The following is a 26,702-nucleotide window of genomic DNA, read 5'->3' as shown; positions in this document are numbered from 1 at the left end:
TTGATTTGAACAGGGCAACCCTAGCTTCATATTGCTTACATCGCTCTATGCTAAGGGAACAGTTTCCTATCCAATTAATTGATGTAGGCGAGAGAATTTTTTTTTAGTTTGGCGTCTCTTTATTTCATTAAGTGGAGTCTATTAATTTGAACAACATGACATGTTGGGTTATGGATATTTAAGAGAGCGAGCTCCTGAAGCTTGAGCTGCTCCATAATTGTGTTGTCCTGACCAATTACCCTCTACGGTCATGCATTCTCATATTGAGAATTAAATAATTTATCATACACGATCTCTGCTTGAGCCCTGCTCCAGATATGCTGTGCTTAGTATTTCTTAATGCCTTTTCTGTACAGTTCACTGGCATGGGAGTTTTTTCTATTTTTGTGATGTTTTTATAGAGGGAATAAAATGATTTTGTTTCCCCCTAAAAAAGATCGGCTGCAGTGATGAAGCTAACAAAATGGACTTGTGTCTTATAAAGATTTTTATTTTAAGTAATGTTTCACCAGAGTACTGAAATTTCATATTGTTTTAACCATTTTGTCTTAAAATTTAAGATTTTGCAGATTGCAGAGCATTCTTAAATTCATTCTTAATTTCAAAATAATTCTTTTTAAGAATTGAGGAAAAATTACTTCCAAATTACCTAGTGTCCCCTTAGAAATACAGAAACATGAGCAGGCCATTCAGTCCCTCGAACCTGTTCTGGCATTCTATAAGATTATGGCTGATCTGTACCTCAAGTCCAAGTATCCGCCCTTGCCCTGTATCCCGTAATATCCACCTCAGTCTTGAAAATGTGAATGGTTCCAGCATCCACAGCCTTTTGAAGGATAGAGTTCCAGATTTCTACTACTTTTTGGGTAGAAAAACTGCCCCTGATTTCACTGCTAAATGGCCTAGCTGTAATTTTAAGATTATGCACCCTTGTTCTAGATTCCCCACCAGAGGAAATAGTTTCTCTGTATCTACCCAATCCAAACCCTTTATTATTTTAAAAACCTCAATCAGATCACCTCTCAACCTTCCAAACTCACAAGAATAAAGAGCAAGTTTATGCACCCCGTCCTCATAATTTAACCCCTTTAAGACCTGGTATCATTCTGGTGAATCTGATACCACCTCCTCCAGAGCCAATATATCCTCCTGAGGTGCAGTGCCCAAAATTGAACCTGTTACTCCAGATGGGGTCTGGCCAAGGCTCTATATAGATTAAAGCATAATTTCCCCTCCTTTATATTCCAGCCCCCTTGATATAAAAGACAACATCCCTTCAGCCTTTTTGATAAGTTTTTGAACCTGTGAGCTTCTTTTTAGTGATTCGTGTACATGGACACCCAAATCCCTTTGTTCTTCCACAGATCATAGTTTCTGTCCATTTAGAAAATATTCTGTTTTGCTATTTTTGGATCCATAGTGGATGACCTCACACTTCCCCACATTGAATTCCTTCTACCACAGTTTTACCCACTCACTTAATCTGTCTAAATCCATTTGTCTCTTTGTAACATCTTGCTCCCATCTGGCTGCCGCATTTCACCCATAGAATATACAGTCAATTTACTTTACAGTATATTCTGTGAAGCGCTTTGAGACATCTCAAAGACATGATAAGACATAATACCAAATGCAAGGATTATTATTATATCTTGTGAAGCGCTTTCGGACATCCTCCTGACATGGAAGGCTCTATACTAAATACAAAGATTATTATTATTATTTTTGTTGTATAAGTGTGATTCATTGTTGTTGAGGCACTATATCAAATGTAAGGATTATTATTATCTACACAATTTACTGTGCCTCCTAATTTTGTGTCATATGCAAATTTGGATATAAAACTCTCTATTCCTTCATCCAAGACATTTTTATACTAAATTAGTAAAATACCTAAATGAATATAACATAATTTATAAAACAGTAGTAAAACAGTTAGACTAGGCCTCAGTCAGATGTATGTGCGCACGTACATACCAGAACTGACAAGCTGAAAACAATTAGCACATTTGGGAAAAGCACATGGAGCTGGTGGTGTTCTTGTGACATTTTCTGTTGGAAACGGTAGGTAAATCAGCTTTTTATCCATTTTTATCATGTCACTTGTGATTTGACATGCTTTTAAAATATCTTGTGTTCATTTATAAGTACTTTTAAATATATTAAAATAAAATATTAAATATCTACATGTGTCTGTCATCCACAAAAAGGTATTGTTGCAAATTTTCAGTGCATAGTACGAACGGCCCCAAAATCAATGTGATCTAAGTTTACGGCCCCCAGATCCCTTCATCTAGCCTTGGGTGGATCAGTGGGCTCATCTGTGCAGGCATAAGGGTCAGTTAAGGCTGCAGTAGACTGGCCATTTGAAATTTAAATTTGAGAGCCCATGAATCTCTGGCTATTCAGTGTTACGTGATTTCCAGAATCTGCAGCAGTGAATCATTACTCTAGTATGACATGCCATGGAGTAGTAGCATGTGGAAGTTGTACTTATGAGTCCTCTCAGGCTGAGTTCTGATTTATCCTGTGCTATATAAAACAAAACAGCAATTTACAGTTACAAAGCACAGGATCAACTCTGTTGCACTATTGTACACCCCACACTAGTATCAATTTCTGCAGACATTTCTCTGGCACAATTTTTACTAGGTATGACATGTCTGAGGTTTTGACTCTGGAAACGCTACAGTACTTCAATTAGATCTCATCATATTTAACTGAAGTCAATACACTCTGAAGTCCTGTAGGTTTGTGTGTCATTGTGTTTGTTATGCAAATTTTGTATTCTCAGGATGAGCAATGCATAAATATCAAAAACAATCTCAGGATCATTACACCATTAACCCACAAGATGACTCTGTTGTCCACAAATACTTCACGTCTGTTTGTGGGATATTGTTGTGTGCAAAATTCATAAACTATAGGTGTAACCAGGTATTATAATTCTTAGTTGCAGGCTAGTGTTATCTGCAAGATCTAATTGAAAGTTTTATCATTACCATTGATAGGAAAGCATAGATGGACCAGGAAACCATCTCATTGATCAACTCAACCACTGGGATGAAAAGATTCCAACATGGGTAAGTGAAAATTGAATCTCACTTATTGTGTGCATTCACGTACAGCCTTTACCATCACACCTTCATTTAATTTATAATAAGCAGACAAGCAAATAACATATCCACTTTTCTTTGCATTTTTATGCATTAACAGGTTAGATTTCCATCTTAAGGAAGAAAATTGAAAATTTTCAGTTTAGGAATTCCACTTTCACCAACCCAATAGATTAGATCTCTGATAATAATCTACTACAGGAGGGCACAAAGCAATTTTGACAAATTCTATTAGTGTATATGCTAAATTTATTTTAAATGTAGGAATAATGTGATTTTTTCAAAAATCATTTTCCATACTAAAATTCACGTATTAGCAATTGGGTATCAGGTGTGGAAACAGCCAAATGGCTATTACCTTAGTTCAATGGCTATTTAAAGCAATCTGGAATGTCACAGAAAATGTATTGGACTGAACGGTAACATTTTCTCTGAAAGTGGATAGAATGAAAATATCAAAAATAGATGGAAGGGAGCTGCAGAATTATTTTCGCACTCAGAGAAATGGTTGGCTACATTCTATTCTACATGCTATTCTTCATTCAAATAACACTGCATTCCCGGGAGCTTGAATGTGGTCAGCGTGAAGGACCAAAAACCTCTTACATAGAAACCCTTTTAACCTGACGTTGCGGTGAGAATTTGACCTCTTGCTCTAATTCACATTCTTGAACAGGCACAAGTGTCTTTGTATCATAAACTTGATTTTCCAGTTAAGTTAGTCATTTAGCCGTGGTGATGGCCTTTCCTGAAATTGAACTCAAAGGGAAGGACAGAATGTTAACGGTCCCTGAAGCATATAAAGGCAAATAAAGTTTTAAGAACTTATTGTTCTAAGTTCCATCTACTTTGTAATCACATCTCACCTAACCTTATAGATTTATCCTTATTTATCAGCAGATTTCATTACAACCCATTACAAGCTAAGGTTGTAACATCGTTTGCGATGACACAAAATTAGGAAGCACATTAAATTGTGTAGATAATAGTAATAATCCTTGCATTTGATATAGCGCCTTATCACGTCTTTGAGAAGTCTCAAAGCGCTTCACAGAATATACTGTAAAGTGAATTGACTGTTTATTTTGTGGGGAAAATTTAGTGATGCTAAACCATCTCAAACTCATTGATCTGCAGAATGGAGTCCTGTAGCTCAGTGGTTAGAGCACTCGCTTTGCAAGCGAGAGTCCCGAGTTCAATTTCAGACAGGGCGAAACCTTGGGCAAGTTTCCTTACTCCACAGAGCCTAATAATAATCCCTCCAAAACCAAAAACAATAATAATTTGGTTATTTTCAATCCACGACTGTTTGTGGGACATTGCCGTGCACAATTGGCTGCCGCGTTCGCCCACAAATATAGAGTCAATTCACTTTAATGTGTTCTGTGAAGCGCTTTGGGACGTCCTCCCGACGTGAAAAGGGCTATATCAAATGCAAGGATTATTATTATATTAGAGGATGCATCACCAAATTCACTTTTGTGATTGTGTCATTAATATGCAGCTTCTTCATATATGCCTTTACTGATTATGAAAAGTAGGCTGCAAACTATCAATGAATGATTAAGAGCATCGGAAATAGAATAGTAAACACAAGAAACGCTATACCAACTGTTTTAATCTTTATTATTCTGAATTCTTCTAATGCCAACCTGTTCTAGAGTGACAAACTAACGCAAGTATGGTACATGTTGAAATATATGAATCTTTTTCAAAAAATGTTTCTATTCCATCTCATGGTACATGTGTTTTATCTATTCCATAGATCTTTGGAACTTTTATTTTTAGAAATTTAACATATTCCTTAACAATGAATTGCTGAAATTAAAATTGCTTCAACATTTACAAGGCAATTAAATAATCTCAGCAGCTATATCCATGAATATATTTGAGAGAGCAATCTATCCACTCTCACAGACATTGCAACATATACAAGATGCATTCTCTTTGCTAATTAGATCAGGATTAAAGTAACACATCAAGAAATGTTAATATGCCCTTGGGGCGGACAAGATGTTCAAGAAATCCCTTTACATGAGGCTTTGAATTACAAATTGTAGTATAAATAAATTGACTTCACATGTTTTACTTGTTTCCATTAGAAGCATAGATGAAGCTAATGATATTACATTTCAAAGGTGAAACATTTTAGAAGATTAATTAAAGTTTTAAAAATATTTACAGATTACAATCCTGCTAAGTAAATTGTGAAGATTTATAAAAACATATCATTTGAATTTGCTATACCCAACCTTCTCAAAACTGCATAGAATCAACAGCACCAAATTCAGCCATCTCAGTGACTGGCTATGCTAGATCACATGATATGAATCTCAAAGTACATTGCCTTTAGTTATCAGCTTCGCTCAGACAGGAACACTTTATGGATTAGAAGATTGTGGGTTCAAACTCTATCCGGGGCCTTCAGCTCATAGTCCTGGCTGATTCTAAACTGCAGAACTGGTAGAGCATTGCATTGTTAGAGGCATTTTGCTTTGCGTGTGTGTATTTTATAAAATGCAACTGATCTTACATGGTTGTTCTGATGGATGTTAAAGCTCCCACTAGGATTATTCGAAAAGGGAGTGTCTTTTATTGCACTTTGTTAAACACAAAGGCCAGCTAAGCGGTTGTAGCTGATTAGACTCCAGCAGTACACCAATGCACACCTCTGGGGTCCCTGAGCCTTGGCACTTGCCAAACTGCGCTTAATACTTTTCGGCATTAGGTAAGCAGGATGCATCTCTCCAGGGATGGAGTGTACATTCCATTCCAATAATCTATCTCTGGAATATCCATATGTAGGTGGGATGCATGGAATTGTTTGGCTTGGATATTCTTAACCATGGTGATGGGTTTTTGCATTTGTCAGAAAAAAAATGTTAAACACCATTGAACTTGTTACACCATTACTGTGAAATAAAGATATCCAGACACAGTTCCAACACTTTTTATTTCGCAAGAGTAAATAAAACAAAGTTTGGTCTTGCTATAATACCCACGTGGCCAAAGATGCACAGCACCACTAGAATATTCACAAATAAACCTAAGTTATTCTTTGATCAATAGTTTTTTTAAAAAATGGTAATTAAATACCTGAAAAATACTGCTGATAATGTGGCTTGTTCCAACACATCTAAAAAGCTTTTCAAAAAAAATCTAAAAAAGGGAAAACTAGACATGTTACATAGTTGCATTATCAAATATAAATTCGTAATTCTTATATTAAAGTACTGAAACAAGTATATAAATGATTTTTACAATGATGTTTTTAACACTGAATCTTTCTGAAGTAAATTCTTGTAATACTGCAAAGCTCACAAATTACATCTGCATCAGTTTATATTTGAATCTCATCAGTGAGCCTTTTGGCAGGGATGAGGGTGAAAACTATTGAAAGTACAAACATTGTTCACTTTAAACATGATTTCAAATAGACAATTTAGCAAGGTTTATCGGTACATGTGACAAGCAATAATTATTTTCTTTCCATAAAGAATTACTACTTATAAAATATAAAGAATGTTGCTCATTTTCTTGAAATAGAAAAAAAACAAAAGCTCCATTTGAAAGCTTTTAATGAAGAAGTACTGTGATGTTTGAAAAGTGTTACAGTCGCTGGCGTATTTTATAAAGTGCTGCTGATGGAAATGGATCTAATGCCTTTTCTGCATCTGTCCAGTTGTGAAAATTTGCTTGATACCATTCAACTATTCAAAAAAAAACAATATAGTTATTTTCATAAAAACAAATATAGGAAGACTACAAAGATCATTATAATACTTAATATTTAAGAGAACAAACTAGGCAGCAAGAGAAAACTAATCATTTTGTTTTTTGTATAAATTCAGTGCATCTAAATATTTTTCTAATTTTCTCCCCACTGACATATGTGTCTATGCTCCTGGTCCCCAACCTCCTCTTGCTGGGGTGTGGTTCCATAGGTGTTGGTTGTTATGGATCCTAACTATGTGGCAATTTAGTTGTTTGAGCCATGGAACGGATTATCAGGAGTTCACTTGACTGTGGAGAGCATCATAGCCAATCCTGACCTCTCCTCTTTAAACTTCCAGTAGAGGGTGCTGTAAGAGGGATCAGAAAAAAGAACACTAGCTGGCTTTCTCCTCCTCAATCTTTGGAAGCTTAGTGCCAATTTAGCACTAAAATGTTCCTCATTTTCAATTTAAATTTTTAATTAAACTACGAATACCTTTGGAGTACTGCTACGTTCAGGGAAATTCCTAGAGCAGCAACTTTAGAAAAAGCTTATTCGCCCTGATACAAATATTTTTTTATTACATTTTTCAAAAAACACAAATCTAAATCAACAATATAGTAACATTTGCACAAGTCTGACCTGTATAAATGGTATAATTGCCTAAGTCGTACATCTGCCCAAGTCCGGTGGAATTTCCCTCTCACTTATGCAGGTTTCACACAACTAATACTTTGCATAGTCATATTGAATGTATGGTCCCAACTGAATATGTGAGGTTTACTGCAGAAGTAGTTTATACTTATCCTCCAATTTAGGCTTAAATGTCTGTCTTAAATGTTAATTAATATCTCTAATCTAATTATTCAATATTTTTTCTATTTTTTGAAGAAGTTTAAAGCACTTTCCCTGTTTTTTTTATTTTCCTTCACCTACGAACTAGCGAGCGAGCGAGCGACCGACTGATTTTATTTGGGGGATTTGTTATCCAGGACACCAGCAGAAACTCTCTTCTCTTTTCGAATAGTGCCATGGGATCTTTAACATCCACCTGAACAGCCAGACAATGGATGTTAAAGGCAAACGGCACCTCTAACAATGCAGTATCTCCCAGCACTGGACTGGAGTGTCATCTTAGATTATGTGATTCCAAGTCCTGATGTAGGGCTTGAACCCACAACCTTCTGTCTCAGAGGTGAGTGTGCTACTACTCCACCAGGCGACAATTCTTATCAATTAAATTTACATATCTCAAACTTAAATGGAATTTGTTATTCTATACATACACCTACCCACTCCTTTTTTCATATAGTTTCAATTCAGCTATCAAATAATAATAATCCTTGCATTTGATATAAAGTCTATCATGTCTTTGAGATGTATCAAAGCACTTCACAGAATATACTGTAAAGTGAATTGACTGAATATTTTGTGGGCGAAATGCGACAGCCAGTCGCGACAGTGTCCCACAAACAGTCGTGGGTTGAGTGACCGATTTTTTTTAAAAGGAATTATTACCCCCGGTAAAGCGAGCCGTCAATCGACTAACAATCAGCTTCCTACTTACTGCTAAATAAACAGAAGCGTGTGGAGTAAGGAAACTTGCCCATCGTTTCGCAGTGCCGGGAATTGAACCCAGGTCTCTCACTTGCGAGGTGAGTGTTCTAACCACTTAGTTACAGGACTCCAAATGGATGGTTTAATCCACTTCGGTCTTCCTCTCTTCAGATTTTTGTTATTTTCTTTCTCTCCATCACTTGTTCTCTCAGAACTGTAGATAAAGTAGAAAGGATGATGTGAAATAGTTGGTTCACATTGGCCGTGGAGAAATTGGGAAACATGAAGTGATAGAAATTGGAAAATATGCTGTTCTGAAAGGAAGTTATGGGGCTGTGACTAAGTATGTACTTTTTAAAGAGGTGAATTTAACCAAAACCAAATCCCAAACTAACTGCACAGATAACCTACATATACTATGCAAAGTGAACTACAGATGAATATACTTCGGAAAGCAGTTTGCGTATTTTGGATACAAAAATGCTGTTGCATATCCCTCAAGAAAGCAGTGCATAAGGCCAACCTAACCAACCTGTTCCTTTCAGTTTGTCTATAATTTGCACTCTTATATATCCCATACTCACTTAATCCTAAGAAAATAAAATCTATAAATAGTCTTCCTGATCATTTAAGACAGTCTAGTAAAACTATTATTCAATAATTATCTTGCCTTTACACCTCCATTACACAAACCAGGCTAGCTGGTTTCCTCAATTTTTTTGGAATTCTTTCCAATAATCAATGTCTTTTTAATATACAGTTCTTGCAAAGTATTCCAAACAATACCTCATTAATGGTTACAAGGTTAGAATAGATCTTTTTTGGATGTCAGCTTGGCTTAGTCAGAAGCACTCTCACCTCTGGGTCAGAAGATGGTAGGTTCACATCCTGTGTGTGGAGCTTGAGAGCTCATGGTGCAGACCTACTCTCCCCTGCAGGGTTGGGGAGTGCTGCATTATTGGAGGTGTCATTCGTCAAATAAAATGTCAAACCAAGATACCATAACATAACATGTAGGAGCAGGAGTAGGCCATTCAGCCCTTCGAGCCTGCCCTGCCATTCAATCATGGCTGATCTTCTAATCTAACTCCAGCTAATAACCTGACCCTGCCTTATCCCCATATCTCTTAATCCCTTTTGCAATAAGAAATCTATCTATCTCAGTCTTGAATATGTTCAAGGACTGAGCGTCAACAGCCCTTTGGGGTAGTGAGTTCCATACATTCACCACCCTTTGAGTGAAGAAATTCTTCCTTAACTCAGTGCAAAAGGGCTGGCCTCTGATTTTAAGGTTGTGACCCCTGGTTTTAGTTTCTCCAAACGGGGAAACAATCTCCCACTATCTACTCTATTATGCCCTTTGATGATCTTATAGGTTTCTATAAGATCCCCTCTAATTCTTCTATATTCTAGAGAATATAGGCCCAAATTGGTCAGCCTATCCTCGTAACTCATCCCCTTCATCCCTGGCACTAACCTAATAAATCTACGCTGCACCCCTTCCAAGGCAAGTACGTCCTTCCTTAAATGAGGAGATCAAAACTGCACACCGTATTCCAGGTGTGGTCTCACCAGGGCCCTATACAGTTGCAGCAAGACTTCCCTACTCTTATACTCTAATCCTTTCATAATGAATGCTGACATACCATTCGCCTTCCTAATTTCTGCTGCACCTGCAGACTAACTTTCTGTGATTGGTGTACAAGGACACCCAAGTCCCTCTGGACACTAACACATTCCAATCTCTCCCCTTCTAAAAAATAACCCGCTCTCCTGTTTTTTCTACCGAGGTGGATGACTTCGCACTTCCCTACATTATACTTCATCTGCCACCTACCTGCCCAATCACCTAACCTATCTATGTCGCGCTGCATATTTTTATTGTCGTCCTGTGTTGACACTTCCTCATAGTTTTGTGTAATCCGCAAATTTAGATATATTAACTTCAATGTCCTCATCTAGATCGTTGATGTAGATGGTAAATAGTTGAGGCCCAAGGACTGATCCTTGTGGCACTCCACTAGTCACATCCCGCCAATCCGAAAAGGACCCATTTATCCCTACTCTTTGTTTCCTATCCGTTAACCATTCCCCAATCCACGTTAATATGCTCCCCCCTATTCCATGGGCCCTTATCTTTTGGACTAACCTTTTATGCGGCACCTTATCGAATGCCTTCTGGAAGTCCAAATAGACCACATCCACTGATTCACCCTTATCTAGTTTACTGGAAATGTCCTCAAAAAACTCTATGAGATTTGTCAAACATGACTTCCCTTTTGTAAAGCCATGTTGACTTGGCCTAATTATATTGTGTTCCCCTAAATACCGCACTACCACATCCTTAATCAACGATTCTAAAATTTTTCCTATCACTGATGACTAACTGATGACTAACTGATGACTAACTGGCCTATAGTTCTCCATCTTTTCCTTTCCACCTTTTTTAAATAGTGGTGTGACATTTGCGATCTTCCAATCCATGGGGACTGCTCCAGAATCCAAGGAATTTTGGAAGATCAGACATAAGGCCTCCACTATCTCATAAGTTACCTCTTTTAAAACCCTGGGATGCAAGCCATCCGGACCAAGGGATTTGTCACTTTTTAGTGCTAACAGTTTCCTTAGCACCAATTCTCTACTAATGAAAATTTCCCTAAGTTGCTCCCTGTCCTTATCCCTTTGGTGCATCTCTATTGTTGGCAGACTTGTTGTGTCTTCCAGGGTGAAGACAGATGCAATGTACCCATTTAGGGACTCTGCCATGTCCTTGTCCCCCATTACAACTTCTCCCGTCTCTGACTGAAGTGGACCTTATTTACCCTCACTGGCCTATTCCTCTTAATATATTTGTAAAAACTTTTATAATCAGACTTAATGTTCCGAGCTAGCTTACCCTCAAACTCCTTTTTCTCGCTCTTAATGAGTTTTTTAGTTTTATTTTGCTGGTTTCTAAAACTCTCCCAATCTTCAGATTTGCCGCTTTTCTTGGCAATTTTATAAGCCTTTTCTTTTAGTTTGATGCTTTCCCGAACTGCTCTAGTTAGCCACGGATGAATTGCTTTCCCTGTGGTACTCTTATTCCGCAAGGGAATATGCGACCGCTGAGAATTTTGCACTACATCCTTAAATATTTGCCACTGTTGGTCTACATTTTTACCTCTTAATCTTATTCTCCAGTCTATTTTACTTAAATCTTTCCTCATACCTACAAAATTAGCCCTATTTAAATTCAGAATACGTGCCTCGGATTTAACTATATCCCTCTCTAACTCAGGGAATCTGTAGCTCAGTGGTTAGAGCACTCGCTTTGCGAGCGAGAGACCTGAGTTCAATTCCAGGCAGGGCGAAACCTTGGGCACGTTTCCTTACTCCACACGCCTAATAATAATCCCTCCAAAACAAAAAACAATAATAAAATTGGTCATTTTCAATCTACGACTGTTTGTGGGACATTGCTGTGCGCAATTGGCTGCCGCGTTCGCCCACAAATATACAGTCAATTCACTTTACAGTGTGTTCTGTGAAGCACTTTGGAACGTCCTCCCGACGTGACAAGCGCTATATCAAATGCAAGGATTATTATTATTATAATGCAGAATTCAATCATATTGTGATCACTCTGCCCTAGAGGATTCTTAATACCTACACTGCCAACTAGCCCTGCTCCGTTACACAAAACAAAGCCTGTCCCCTAGTTGGTTCCTCGGCATGCTGCTCTAGAAAGTTATCTCTCATACACTCAATGAATTCTTCTTCTGACCTACTTTTGCCGATTTAGTTTTCCCAATCTATGTGGAGATTGAAATCACCCACTATTATCGCTTTACCTTTCCTACATGCTCCACTGATTTCTTGATTGATACCCTGTGCTATATTGTGATCGCTGTTTGGGGGTCTATAAACCACTCCCATTAATATTTTCTGCCCTTTATTATTTTTTATTTCCACCCATATTGTCTCGACCTCCTGGTCATCGGATTTCAGATCCTTCCTCTCCACTGCTTTTATTTTATCCCTAATTAACAGGGCTACTCCCCCACCTCTTTTCCCACAGTACCTATCTTTCCTGTAAACTGAGAACCCTGGAATATTTAACTCCCACCCTAGATCTCTTTGTAACCATGTTTCAGTGATGGCTGCTAGATCATACCCATATGTGTCTATCTGTGCCTTTAGTTCATCAGTTTTATTCCGAATGCTTCATGCATTCAGATATAACATTTTTAATTTCCTACCATTTCCTCTACTCTCTGATTCCTTATCTGCTTTGCCAAGCTTCTTACCTCTAGTTAACATATTCCTATTATCTGGCATGCTATTCTGCACTGTCATCGTTACTTTTTCTAATGCTAACTTATGGTTTATCTTACCTATATATTCCCCCCCCCCTCTACTAGTTTAAATTCCTATTTATTTCCCTGTTAATTCGTTTAGCTAGGACATTTGTCCCAGCACGATTTAAATGCAGCCCTTTTCTTCGAAAGAGCTCTCTTTTCCCCCAATATTCGTGCCAATGGCCCATAAAAAGAAACCCGAGTTCCGCACCACTCTTTTAGTCATGCGTTCAAGTCCTTAATTTGCTTATTCCTGTACCAATTGTCGTATGGTACAGCCAGTAGTCCTGATATTACCACCTTCGATGATCTCGACTTCAACCTGTCTCTTCAGGTGGTCATAAAAGGATCTTGTGACACTATTTGAAAATAATGTCCAACATTCCTCAAGTTGAGCCCCTGGCTGTGTTTGTGTTACAGTGTTGACATTGCCTGCCTAAAAATATACAGTCTACACTTTGCAGAAAACTGTGAAGATCTTTAGAGACATTTCAACATGATTGGCTCTATGCAAGGATTATTATATTATTACTTCAATTCAAGACACACATAACATGGTTGGCCTTCCTGATAACAGCTTCACAATGAGTCACAAATCAACATGCAGGTCTTTTCCCTTTCAAAGACAAATTCTGCCACATCTGAGCCTATCCACTTAATGTGTCCAGATTTCTTTGAATGCCCCTATATTTGCAATTCTGGCTGGATAATTAATCAACAAGTTGAGCATTTCCCCAAATACTTATCTCAACAATCATTTATGTATAATGTGAACAGCAAAGGACTCAGAATTGACCCCTTGGGAGCTCCTCTTGTCATCCCATTAACAACTTTTTGCAGAACATTAAGTTGTCAGGATCAACGGAATAAGTAAAGATAAATGGTTTAATATTTTTTTGTTAAAACTGCCTTAGCATTTATTTTAATTGATTAGCATTAGCTGAATCTAATTTGCAGGATTTCTTAAGATGAAAATAAGAAGTGTGTTAAACCAATCTGCAGAAACCATACACCAACACAATCTACTTTTGCAGTGCAAGTTGATAGGAATTTAAATCACTGACAGAGCTTTTTGTCACTGATCCTATGTTCCTAACCTCTGGAACTCCTTCCCTCTACCCGTCCATCTTGCCAACTCCCTATGTGCCTTTAAGTCCATTATACCAACCTCTTCAAATATACTTATGATTACTTCTCCCTTCCCCTACTCGGTATCTGATCCCACCATTAGAAATGCTATAAATGTGATCCTACCTGAAGGGCATTATATAAATGCAAGTTGTTGTTATTATTAGCTGAGTAGCAGCTCATTTTACAGAGCAAGAATTCATGGGAAGACCAGTATATTCTGTAGCAGAATTCAACAGGAAATACTGGATAAAGGTAATCCTTATTAGGAATTCTGTTATGAAATGCTGTAAATGAAACATTGGTATTATGCTAACAAATTATTTATAATGTTTGAAGCTTAATTACCATGCTTTTGCACTGTATTTGAGCTGAGGACCTATAGAATTGCTCAGTTTACAAAGATAGATGTAAGGATTTTTTCCACAATCGAGGGAGGTAAAAGGAAAGTTACACTTAATAACCTACTCTGTATAGTTGTGCTCATATTTGACAGAGAAAGTATTTTCCACATACCAATTAGTATCCTTAAGGAAAAATTACGAGTATTTTAAAAGACAGCATTTTATTTTTAAAACGTATCTAACAGATTCTTTAATACTGTGCTATATATATATTAATAGTATCACAAATAATGCTCACTTGTTTTTCGAATTCCATCTTCCCACACTACTTTTGGCCTCCATCCAAGTTTATGCAACTTTTTGGAATTCATTGGGTACCTCAGGTCATTGGAAGGTCTAGTAGAGAAAACCAAAAGAGAAAATGCTATGTAATACAGAGGAACTTCACTGGGTTCAATCTCACCAACTACATAATATGTGAAGCACGAACTTCTGGGTGGTCAGGTCACGGTGCTTCTTGCGCATGCACATCATGCAAGAAGTGATATCAGTGGTGATCTGACAACTTGGTAGTTATTTATTTTAGGATGGGAATCCAGCTAAACAATATCAGGTGGACTGTGCCTCCAGTTAGATCAAATTCACGGTAGACCAATCTTCTATCAAAGAGTGCTATTAGGCTGACGTCTTGTTTTAGAACAGTGACAAAAGAATACATTCTTGAATTTCAAATATTAATCATTGTAAAATACTAGAGAGCAGAATGTCCTACTAACTAAAATGTTATACAGCTAAATAAATATATACACTTTGCAGTATATTCTGTAAAGCACTTTGAGACATCTCAATTACATGATAAGGCACTACATCAAATGCAAGGATTATTATTATTAGATATCGAGTGATTCCTTGAGATCTATTTGATTTCAAGATCCTCATCCTCACCTACAAGGCCATTCACGGCCTTGCTCCCTCCTACCTCTCCGACCTACTATCCCCCTACCTACCTGCCCGTACCCTCCGTTCCTCTGGCTCCGGTCTGCTCCACGTCCCCCGCCCCAATCGCCCTACCATCGGTGGTCGGGCCTTCAGCCTCTCAGCCCCCAGGCTCTGGAACTCTATCCCCCAGTGCCTTCGCCTTGCTTCCTCCCTTTCCTCCTTCAAGGCCGGTCTCAAAACCTTTCTCTTTGACCGAGCCTTCAGCTCCCCTCTCGACTCTCTACCCCCTCCTCGCTCCCTCCCTTCCCTCCCCTTACCCTGACCATTTCCCCCCTGCTCGGGTCATGACCCAACTGTGCAGCGCCTTGGGACGTCCTCCTGACGTGAAAGGCGCTTTATAAATGGAATCTTGTTGTTGTTGTTGTTGTTCACCTGAACAATGGTCACAGTCATTGCTGCATGTTGCTATTAAATCATAGGGTCCATTGCATTACCATCAGATCCATTTGTAACAAAGATTTTAATGTACTACGCGGGCACTGCATCATCAGAGATGTTAAACCCAAAGTTGGCATATCATTGGGTGAAAAATCACTATGGTTGCCATGTTTATTTACAAAAAGAGACATTATACATGATGCATATTGCTTAAATATGCATTCAGATTTGGGGGGGTTAAAAAATTAGAATTATATTTGAAAATTCCAATATATTTTTTCTGACCTGTCTTGGACATGTTCGATCCATAGTTCCATCTCAGACTCTGACACAGTGTCTTTGATCTGTAAATATAAACAAAGTAATTTTAAACAAGGGTCAGAAATACAATAATTAATTGTTCAATTTTTTCCGTCAAATTATACACTCAGTCAATATTTAAACAGGTTCAGGCAACACATGAATTACTAAAGAAAAGTAAAATTCCTCTTGGTATTACATGGAAAACCAGTTTAAATATAAGGATCTAAATAATAGGATCTAATTTAGGATTACATATATACAGGACTTGACAAATGTTATTCTCTACCAAAATAGTACCACAAATGTAATGTTTCTTGATTGACTATCATTCATCTCTCCTGATAACTGTAGATAGTGATCTACACCAGAGGATCACTATCACAATTCTTTGATATTTTAAAACTAATATTCTCCCCATCTGTTCTTCTGAGAATACTAACTTCGCTCTGGTTTGGATCAATGGGGATCTTTGTCTGACACCTCATCCAAGTGTCTAGGCTCACACATTTCCATTGCACGTTTGTAAATAAGATATGGCATTTTTCAAAATGTATTATTATTGTATACTGTAAGTACATTTTTCTTTTTGCTTGACATTTCCACAAGATTATCAATAATACACGAATAGACTTTATTCATTCTTTTGCCCTTGGCAATTATTGAAAAACACACAATTGTACAATAGTGACAGGGTCAAACAAGTGGACAGATTGAAGTTTTTTACTTCAATTTAGCAGAATTATTTCCATTTTAATATCAAATGCAGGGATGATTATTATTATTAATTAAGAATATATTTGGATTAGAAGAGGAATTTAAACCAAGTTAACTGAAGAAAGACGTCATGTATCTTTGAAATGACAATGGAGGAAATAAAGGTGACGAAAATATATTAGTGAAGAAAATATTTCATTTGCGTGTTTTGAAAGACATAACAAGATGTTATTTCTTTCCAATGTTTTTCTTACCAAATGAACTAACTCCTTGGCAAGCTGAATGATAGACATCTCAAAATTTGTGCCAATGTTGTAGATTTCACCAGGTTCACCCTTCTCTAAAAGAGTCAGGAAGGCTTGTGCTACATCAGTAGCGTAAAGAAAATGTCGTGCCTGAACTCCAGTTCCATGAATGCAACTGTGGAAGAGATGTAATATATATATTTCTACTAAATAAACATAAAAGTTATTGTTAACTACTTTGTAAATTGTAAGCACAATTCCAATATTATTATTACATGATAGATATTTAGACATGGTTAGACATTTTAATGATTTTAAAATGCTTAAAATGTTCTTCCTCAAATTAAGCTTGTCCCTAGTTCATTTTTGAGGTCTATTCATTCAAAACTCCCCCACCCACATTCTCAACCGCACCCCGATTACCCCAGTCCTTGCCAAACTCCACTGGCTACCTGACACAGAGCGGATCGACTTCAATATCCTCTCTAGTGTTTAAATCCTTCCACACCTTGGCACCCCCCTATCTTTCTAACCTCCTCTCTCCTCACAGGACTACCTGTTGCCTCCGCTCTACTGGCTCCGGCCTCCTCCTTGTTCCTCGAATCCTCCGCTCCACCATCGGCGGTCGTGCTTTAGCCACTACACCCCGAAGCTATAGATCTCCCTCCCTCAATCCCTTCACCTTGCCCCCTTTCAGGTTGCGCCTGAAGACCTTCCTCTTCGACAGTGCCTATGATCACCTTCCTCCTTCCCCTGACTCAGCATCAGGCTCCACCATTGTTAAGCGCTCTGGGACGCCGCCTGGTGCGGAGGGCGCTATATAAATGAAGTTGTTGTTGTTGTCTCGATAGCAGGTGTTTATAGATAGGATTTTGACCATGTAGAAGGTAGAAAAACTATGGGTTCATTTAAAAAAAACTACAATGAACCTTCATTTGAAGTTATGACTTGATATATGACAGGTTATCTATCAGAACAATAGTTGTCCTGGAGGTAGAGAGGAAGAGTTAGGTTCAATTCTATTATGGGAAGGAAAAACGTGTGACAGTAAAATAAAAATGTATTCTATCTAAATGTGTGCTAAGCTCAAGAGTGACAGTTTCAACTCCTATAAAGCTACATACCATTTCCGGTTATGCTGCAACAAAGCGATGAATTTTGGAATGACCTAAAGAACAATAAAAACAATCACTTTTTACTAAGTTGCTAAATAATGTATCTTACAAAAATATTAGAGTGCAATATTTTTAAAGCTATCGTTTGGTTACTTCATTACATGTATCTTTTGATTACATTTAATTAAAAACAAGGCATTGTCATGCTAAAAAAAGCATTGTTATGATAAAATTCCCCAAATATTCACAACATTTTGTTCATTTACCTGCCCATTTACCTGCCCTGGAATTTTAAAAAATCAATTGTTTCAATTCCTCTAAAGCTACTTTTCATTTATGGTTATGCTGCAACAAAACTATTACTTTTGGAATGACAATTTTACTAGTTACAGAGCTAAATGTTTGTTTTCAATTTTAAAAATAGTGAATTGGCTATTAATCAGAACAATCATTATGTAGAGGCACAAGTAAGGTATGCTAAATTAAAAAATAATTAAAGTTTTGAGTTGTCCACAGATTTATGTTGTTTTGATAAACAGTCACAAACCTGGTACTGCTTTCACAATGATCAGATTCTGCGTCGTTTTTTATGGAAGATAAAGGTAAAATTAATTAATTACACTTGAGGTCTCGTATACCATGACAGTCGAATTACTCCATGTGTCTCCAATTGTTTATGCAAACCATGGGTTTTGCTTGAATTATGCGTGGAGCAAAAAAGTAGATAAATCACAATTGTTGTATTAAATATCAGAATTTGTTTACGAGAATTTGGTCTCAATTGTTCTGAAGAACGCAAGATTGGTTTCGATGAAAAAGGTCCTTTGCCTTATTTAATCCTTCCAGAATACACACCGTACCATCTTCCCATTACAGCATCAAGCTATTTTATAACTGAGTCCTGGAACCTTATTCCAGTCATTAACTACCCCATGTGTAAAGAAAGCTTCCTGGTGTCTCTCCGGAAATTACACTTGCAACTCTAAAACCGAGGTCCTCTTATTCTACTGTCTTAGTGCATCCAAAAGTTTACTTTATGAATCCCATTTAAAATTTGATATACCTCCATAAGGTCACACCTCCTTTCAAAACTGAAGAGCCCTAGCTTGTCTGGTAGTAATTGTGAATATGTAATAACTTAAGGAGGAAACCTGTATCAATTACAAGCATTTTTCCAAATGCTTGGCTTAATATTCATTGATAAAGTATCAAACTACATTCCCAAATACATATTACAAAAGCAGAACTTGTCAACAAAAAGTTTTTTTGTTTTAAATATGTCACTAGCACCACATTTGTAGAAACGCAATTCCATAGATATTTATCTGTAAGTAGAATACCTCATAGCTTTCAAGTTGTTATAGCTCTTAAAACTATTGCTAATATTACTTTACATAGTGTGCATTTTCAAGGAATAGGCCAAGGGTTGCCTTCAGCCAAACTTCTCTTGCGCTTTTGTGTTCTGTGGTCAACTCTTCCAGGAAATGCAATTTATTAGGTTCTTGCCAGTACTGAATTACATAATAAAACGTACTTTTTCTGGATATTGGTGAGGTCCATAAACATTGCTACTTCTTGCAATAACAACAGGGAACTACACAAAATAAGAAAAGGTACAATATAACAAACACATGTAGAATGAAATATCTTATGTACAGAATAATTCAACAAAAACAATGATAAATTGCATTTATATTGCATCTTTCAAGTCAGGAGGATGTCCCAAGCTGCTGGACAGTTGAGAGTTTGCACCCACACTTCGAAGTTGGATTCAGGGGGATGGAGGTGAAGGGGTTAGGAGGTGGGAAAATGACCAAAGGCTTCGTCAAAGAGGAAGGTCTTCTGTCAGACCTTGAAGGAGGCGAGGGAAGGGGTGAGGTGAAAAGACTCCAGGATGCTGTTCCAGAGAGTGAAGGCTGAAGGGCCGACCGCCAATGGTGGGGCGGACAGAGTGGGGTTGGTGAAGCAGACAAGTGCCTGCTGAGCGGAGGGAGTAGGCTGGTTGAAGGTCACAGAGATTGGGTGGAGCAAGACTGTGGAGGGATTTAAAAGTGAGGACCTTGAACTCAATCTTCTGGGAATGGGGAGCCAGTGGAACTGGGCAAGGACGGGGGTAATAGGCTAGCAGAGTCTGGAGTGGAAAAGGACACAACCGGCAGAATCCTGAAAAAGAAGCAAGCAGAGAATTGGCATTGTCAAGCCTGCATAATTTTCATAACTACCCTGTTTTTACTTTTATTCAGAATTTTCCAAACCTAATATGTTCATTTTAAAGCATTGCAATTGCGGTATGATGTTTTCAACATGTAATTGTTTCTCAAATTCAACAAGGTGTCAACATTACTGAAATTGGTACTCGACACTAGACAGTAGTGATTATTCCTGGTTAAAACAGCCTCAAAATACATTGTTTTTCAAATCTCCATTGAAAACTTAGGTGCCAAAATTTAACTCTCTTCTTGATTTTCAATGAGGAATAATCTACTGTCAAACAAGAAAGAAATAATTCATGTTAAAAAGATTTAAAAAGGAAAACAAGGCTTCTACAAAAATACATAACTGTTTTATTACAAAAACGTATCAACAACATTTCAATAATAATTGAACAATAAAATAACATTTTGGAACAATAAAATAAACAGCAAACGTACCCTGTAGCTTTCCCAGTAGGACATAACTATACATTCAGATGCAGCTTTCGATACTGCATATGGGTTGGTGGGTCGTTTTGGTGATGCTTCATTAAATTCCTAGATTAAAGTGACAGTTTTGTTTATAAAGAAAAAATGTACAGAGAGTTCAGATGTTGGATTCATGTAATACTGTGACAATCTACTTAAAGTAGCTCATTATTTTCAATTACATATCCCTAAAATGTATTTTTGGTCAATTGAACTATATGTAACTTAATTCTTAAATACTGCACCATTGTATGTATAGCAATTCCTTTCAGTGCAAATTAATGCTAATTGTAGACGGTTCAGAATTGTGGGTGCTTTCCTACCAGGGATGTGGTTCAAATTAACCACCAATATATTATGGCCCTAAGAACAGAGCATTATTTTATCAGTCTGAAATGATCTGGAACCTATGTATCAGCAATGAAAACATTTACGAACCACTTCCAGTCCCAGAGAAAGTTCCATTCAGTATCCAGTAGATACTTATCTTCAAATGGTAGTGTTATACAGCAATAAGTTATAATCCTTACACTTGGTATAGCACCTTTCATGTTGGGAGTACGTTCCAAAGTGTTTCACAGAATATAACTGTAAAATGCAGCGACTGTTTTTATTGGCAAACACAGCAGCAAATTTTGTGCACAGGAATGTTCCTTAAACAACTATAAAGGGAATGATCAATTTTTAATTAGGGAATTATTGGCCAGCACAACATGAGAAACTTTTCTCTTTTCGAATAGTGCCAGGGGATCTTTAATGACCACCTTAACATGGCAGATAGCACCTTGATTTAACACCTCATCCAAAGAACTGCACCTCTTTTGATGTAGTACACGCCCAGCACTGCACTGGAATGTCAAATTAGACCATATGAGTATCAAGGCACGACATAGGGCTTGAAGCCACAACCTTCAGAGGCAAGAACTGAGCCAGGCCGATATGTGCCAAAGGTACAGAGATTACATTCAGTAATTAAAGTTTCTGTAAAGATTGTAAGTCTATGGATAAAATATTTGATGATTTCACCATATGGCAACTTTTACAACATTGCAAGCTTTCGAATGACTAGGATTTGTGTTTGCGTGCCTTTCATCTTGACCATTTACTGTTATTAAAGAAGCAATGGGATTATTCAACAGGTTACTGCACTAAATTAGATGTTACTTACTTCATTAATACTTCCTCCATAGACTTCATCAGTGCTAACATGAATGAATTTCTCAACATTAACTTCATAAGCAGTGTTCACCAGGATATGCGTACCACCCACATTCACATTTGTAAATTCTTCAGAACGCCAAAAGGACTGATCTGACAGAAACAAAAAGTAGTAGTTACAGCATTTATTGAGCTAATTAATAGCTTAATTGTGCAACTGGTTCAAGTATTTTTTCAATACAGTAAAACTCCTGATATATCATCACTTCCAGGGAAAAGAGTTCAGTGACTCTAATAACTACGTAAGCATGAGAACGCTTTGGCCAGAGGACCTACACCAACACACACTGCGGCTATGAAGAGCGAGCAGCTGTCAGTGTGACAGAGCGGCCCAGGCCCGCACATTTTATATGTTAAAACTCATTTAAGTTCCAGTAAAGTATAAGTTTATGTATGGCATATGTGTCTATAAAAAAAACTTGTTTGTTCATTTTGCTCATTTTAACAACCTGAATCACTCAAACTTTAACAATCAGGCTGAATCTCACAGAAGGCAAGGTCTAAAATTTCTTGCCACAACAGTCAAAACAGCGTATTGCACGTTTGGCTGAGGGAGACTTTCTCCTGAGAGTACCAGGCTGCTCATCACAAGAATTTGCAGAGAATTTGAAGGGGTGTGGGTGGTTGAGCGGTGCAGGTAAGTTTGTTCCGATTATATATCCGACGTTTTACTTATTGGGATGCACAGAATGCAACTTACAAGTGAGTAATGAAGGTGGGGCGAGGGGTGTCCTTCCACATTCTGCATTGCAAACCAGAATATTAACAGCATGGTGATATAAGCCATGTGATGATATACACCAGTATACACCAGGGGCTTATTAGTAGTTCACTGTATTTTGAAGTTTCAGTACGGCATCCAAAATATGTAGGGTTGGTGGAAATCAATTTTATTTTGACTAATTTTTGTCAGATAGATTTTTTAAAGATTTTTATTGGTGTTTTCAGATACATTTTTTATACAGATTATATAATGAAGGCATAAGCAACAGCGGAACTACAATTGATGAAATTATAGTCAATTGCATAAGTGGTAATAGAAGAATAATTTATTACATAGGTTTCCAGAACTTTGAGGATAATCCAGACTTTTGAAATAAATATATACATATGTATATATATGTTATTTATGTTTGCTTTGCTAATTCTGAGGTCTATTCTAAAACATTGAAAAACAGTATTTAAATAAAATTACATATGACATTTCAAAACTATTAGCAAACAAAGTACTCCCAATAAATATGTTCTTGCTAAACACAATTAAAGAAAATACAGGCACACTTGTAATAAAAAATTCTTACCTACATGGGTCTGAGCTGCAAAATGCAAAACTACGTCAATTTTTTCAGTTCCAAATAACAGCTTCACAAAATATTTATCACAAATATCACCCTGTGAAGAAAAAAAACATCACTACAATTTTCATGGTTAACATTATACATAGACAGAATTGATGTTAGATTTCAAGAGGGAACTAGAATGATATCTAAAAATAAATAATTGCGGTGATTTGGGGAAAAAGCAGGTAATGTGATTAAATGGATTGTTGTTTCAAATAGTACAGATGCACTGAATAATCTCTTTGCTGTAAATTTCTATGGCTGTACTTAAAAACACCACTCTTTGGTTTGTTATTAAAAAAGAGTTATGGCAAATGAGTGGCAGAGACATAATTTGGCACTCTTTTGCAGTAGTCCTTTTTCCATCTTAAAGTTAACCAGAAAAAAGAAAATCCATAAAATATTTTTTCAAAAATGCTTTTTTAATGCTTGTTCAGAGATTGAGTCATAAGTTCTTGACTGATTGGAAAGTTACTAGCGCAAAAATGAAAGGCAGCTTGTTTTTAAAAAATACATATGAATCACCATTTGTAATATTCTTACTTTTACTAATTAACAAATTAATTCCTAAAATGTTTTTTCATCTACATGCCATAGTCTGATTTACTTGTAATATACTCCCTAATTCTTCAGAGAATGCAAATCAATGATGCATAACTCATACTCAATACAGATGTGTCAAATAGAGACACAAACCACCATCATAAGATAGGCAAAGCTACTGCCAGGTCCTTATTACAAGTTACCTCAATGCAACTGATAGAGGTAGAAGAGACGGGCTAAATCAAGTTTGCTCGCTCCACTCAGCGGACTCCGGCCTGCTTCACATCCCCCGCCTTGATTGCCCCAATATTGGCTGGCAGGTGGGCCTTCTGTCACTCTGCCCCCACCCTCTGGAACTTCATCCTGCAGTCCCTCCGCCTCGCCTCTTCCCTCGCCACCTTCAAATCCCATCTCAAGACCCTCCTCTTCGATCTTGCTTCCAATCTCCCTGCTCCCCCCTGCCCTCCACCCTTCCCGACCCCAGGTCTGTAACTCTGTCTGCCAGTGCCTTGGGACGTCCTCCCGACGTGAAAGGCGCTTTAAAAATGTAATTTTGTTGTCATTGTTGTTCTTGATCTCACCGTACAAATGCTTTAGTTAATACTTATTAGTAAAGTGTTTTTCAACGTCAACACTGTAGCTATTCCTTGAAAGTTATGTTTAGTAACAATCCCATTACCTGTATAAATTTGTAGTTGCTTCTTCCAGAAACTGACTGCAAGTTCTTTAAACTTGAACAATAATCAAGCTGCAGGCGAAAAAGAAGAAAAACTATGATCATAAACAACAACGGCAAACTTGAAATTTTATAGTCCCTTTCACCTATACTATAGGATAGCATCTTGGTGCACTTAAATAATAAAACATTCATTTACAACATTACATGTGAACGCATCAGACATTTAACTATAAATAACAATGGTTGGACAGACTCACCTTGTCCACATTTATGATTAAATAGTCTGGATATCTTTCCAGAAGGCAAATGATCACATGAGAGGCACTTCAAGAAAGAAAACAGTTTTGGATTATTTGATGTGCAACATATATAATCTTTGTTGCTTTCAACGTACATTATAAATTTTATGTAATATATCTATCTGGCAATGCTACTATTTTTATGTCTTAACAGGTCACATATTTAGTTTATTTAAATCCCACAAAACAGCAAAAAAGTGCAACTGATGAAGGAAAATCAACTAAGATTCAGCTTTTGAACCTGGCCTCAAGAACAAAATGCAATCAGTTCCTTAAATGACGTCTTGGTCATTGTTTTCTACTGATGGCTGATTTCGTACATTTGATTTTTGTGCATTTTGGGATCAGTATTCAAAACGTTGGGCGATCAGTTGTAGAGGAACTTTCTTTTCTTATTAAAAATACAATAAAAGATGAAGTATTTCTGTTGATATATATATCTATATCTTTATCCGTTATTTTTTACAGTAGTAGTTAACACTCCCACACGTCTGATCTGTAATAAATTGTATAATCGCCTAATTGCCCAAGTCCCGTTCAAGAATTTATATTCAATGCAACTTTGATATAACTCATATTTGCACAAGTAATATTAAATATATGGTCCCAACTGATTGGACTCATGTGAGGTTTACTGTATCTTCATTATCCGGATGAGAGTTTAGTTGCCAGTTGTCAGCCCTTATGATCCGCACAGCTTGTGGAGCTCCCTTTACAGCAGTTTTGCTGAGCTGCCTGCCTGTGCTGCCTGCCTGTCCTGCCTGTGCTGCCTGCCTGTGCTGCCTGCCTGCCTGCCTGTGCTGCCTGCCTGCGCTGCCTGTGCTACCTGCCCTGCCTGTGCTGCCTGCCCTGCCTGTGCTGCCTGCCTGTCCTGTCCTGCCCTGCCTGCGCTGCCTGTGCTACCTGCCTGCCCTGCCTGTGCTACCTGCCCTGCCTGTGCTGCCCTGCCTGCCTGCCTGTGCTGCCTGCCTGTCCTGCCTGTGCTGCCTGCCTGTGCTGCCTGCCTGCCTGTGCTGCCTGCCTGCGCTGCCTGTGCTACCTGCCCTGCCTGTGCTGCCTGCCCTGCCTGTGCTGCCCTGCCTGTCCTGTCCTGCCTGCGCTGCCTGTGCTACCTGCCTGCCCTGCCTGTGCTACCTGCCCTGCCTGTGCTGCCCTGCCTGCCTGCCTGTGCTGCCCTGCCTGCCTGCCCTGCCTGTGCTGCCTGCCCTGCCCTGCCTGTGCTGCCTGCCTGTCCTGCCCTGCCTGTGCTGCCTGCCTGCCCTGCCTGTCCTGCCCTGCCTGTGCTGTGCTGCCCTGCCTGCCCTGCCTGTGCTGCCTGCCTGTCCTGCCCTGCCTGTCCTGCCCTGCCTGTGCTGCCTGCCTGTCCTGCCTGTCCTGCCCTGCCTGTGCTGCCTGCCTGTCCTGCCCTGCCTGCCCTGCCCTGCCTGTGCTGCCTGCCTGCCCTGCCTGTGCTGCCTGCCCTGCCCTGCCTGTGCTGCCTGACAGCGAGTGTGGCTGCCAGTTGAGGTCATTAACATATCCCGCTGTGCGGCAGGGGGAAGGGCAGGTCAGGGTCCCTGAGGCAGCGCACGTTATTTCCCCCTATTTTGGACGAACAGAGGGACAGAGACCCTCCGTTTCCTGCCCTTCACATCTGCTGCTGTGCTACTCACACGAAGCCCGCGCCCCCGGTCACCAGGAGGCCCTTAGCGAACCTGCGCCGCGCTCCTCCCTCCGCCCCCGACATCTTCACCGCCTACTTTACGGCTGTCGCGAAACTGCTGTCGCGGGGCCGCGGCGTTGTTGATCCTCTCACACTCACTCACTCACTCACACACACACACCCGCCCCCCAGTGAGGAGAGGGCAAAGCCTTCGTAGATTACAAAGACAAACAGTAATCCTGATCTCTCGGCTCCCGCGGGCCGGGCCGGGGCGGCTCACTGCGCCTCTCGCTGCCCTCGGCTTTGCGACAGTCGGCGCCGCGGCCTCGCCGAGCGCAAGTTGACACGT

At 38.6% G+C, this 26,702-nt stretch overlaps 1 protein-coding gene across 3 annotated transcripts; it reads right to left on the bottom strand.

Moving 5' to 3' along the window:
- Positions 1-6,050: 6,050 nt before the first annotated feature.
- On the bottom strand, positions 6,051-26,625 carry LOC103176912 (dTDP-D-glucose 4,6-dehydratase). 3 transcript variants are annotated; one of them, XM_007890790.2, is made up of 12 exons: positions 26,406-26,625; positions 24,670-24,736; positions 24,413-24,481; positions 23,152-23,242; positions 21,801-21,943; positions 20,603-20,701; positions 19,486-19,545; positions 17,961-18,004; positions 16,846-17,011; positions 15,860-15,918; positions 14,496-14,593; positions 6,051-6,826 (listed from the first exon to the last, which is right to left on the bottom strand). In XM_007890790.2, exons 1-12 carry the CDS (start codon positions 26,435-26,437, stop codon positions 6,726-6,728), a joined length of 1,029 nt encoding a protein of 342 aa, XP_007888981.1. In that variant the 5' UTR covers positions 26,438-26,625; the 3' UTR covers positions 6,051-6,725. The 3 variants fall into 3 exon arrangements, with proteins under 3 accessions (XP_007888981.1, XP_007888979.1, XP_007888982.1); XM_007890788.2 differs by having other exon boundaries at positions 26,364-26,624; XM_007890791.2 differs by lacking the exon at positions 6,051-6,826 and adding an exon at positions 8,480-8,602 and having other exon boundaries at positions 26,364-26,625.
- Between the last annotated feature and the right edge of the window lie 77 nt (positions 26,626-26,702).

The sequence above is a fragment of the Callorhinchus milii genome, unplaced genomic scaffold (assembly GCF_018977255.1).
Source record: "Callorhinchus milii isolate IMCB2004 unplaced genomic scaffold, IMCB_Cmil_1.0 Scaffold4, whole genome shotgun sequence".
NCBI lineage: Eukaryota > Metazoa > Chordata > Chondrichthyes > Chimaeriformes > Callorhinchidae > Callorhinchus > Callorhinchus milii.
The sequence above is the reverse complement of the archived record's forward strand: the minus strand, read 5'-3'. Positions and strand labels throughout refer to the sequence as shown.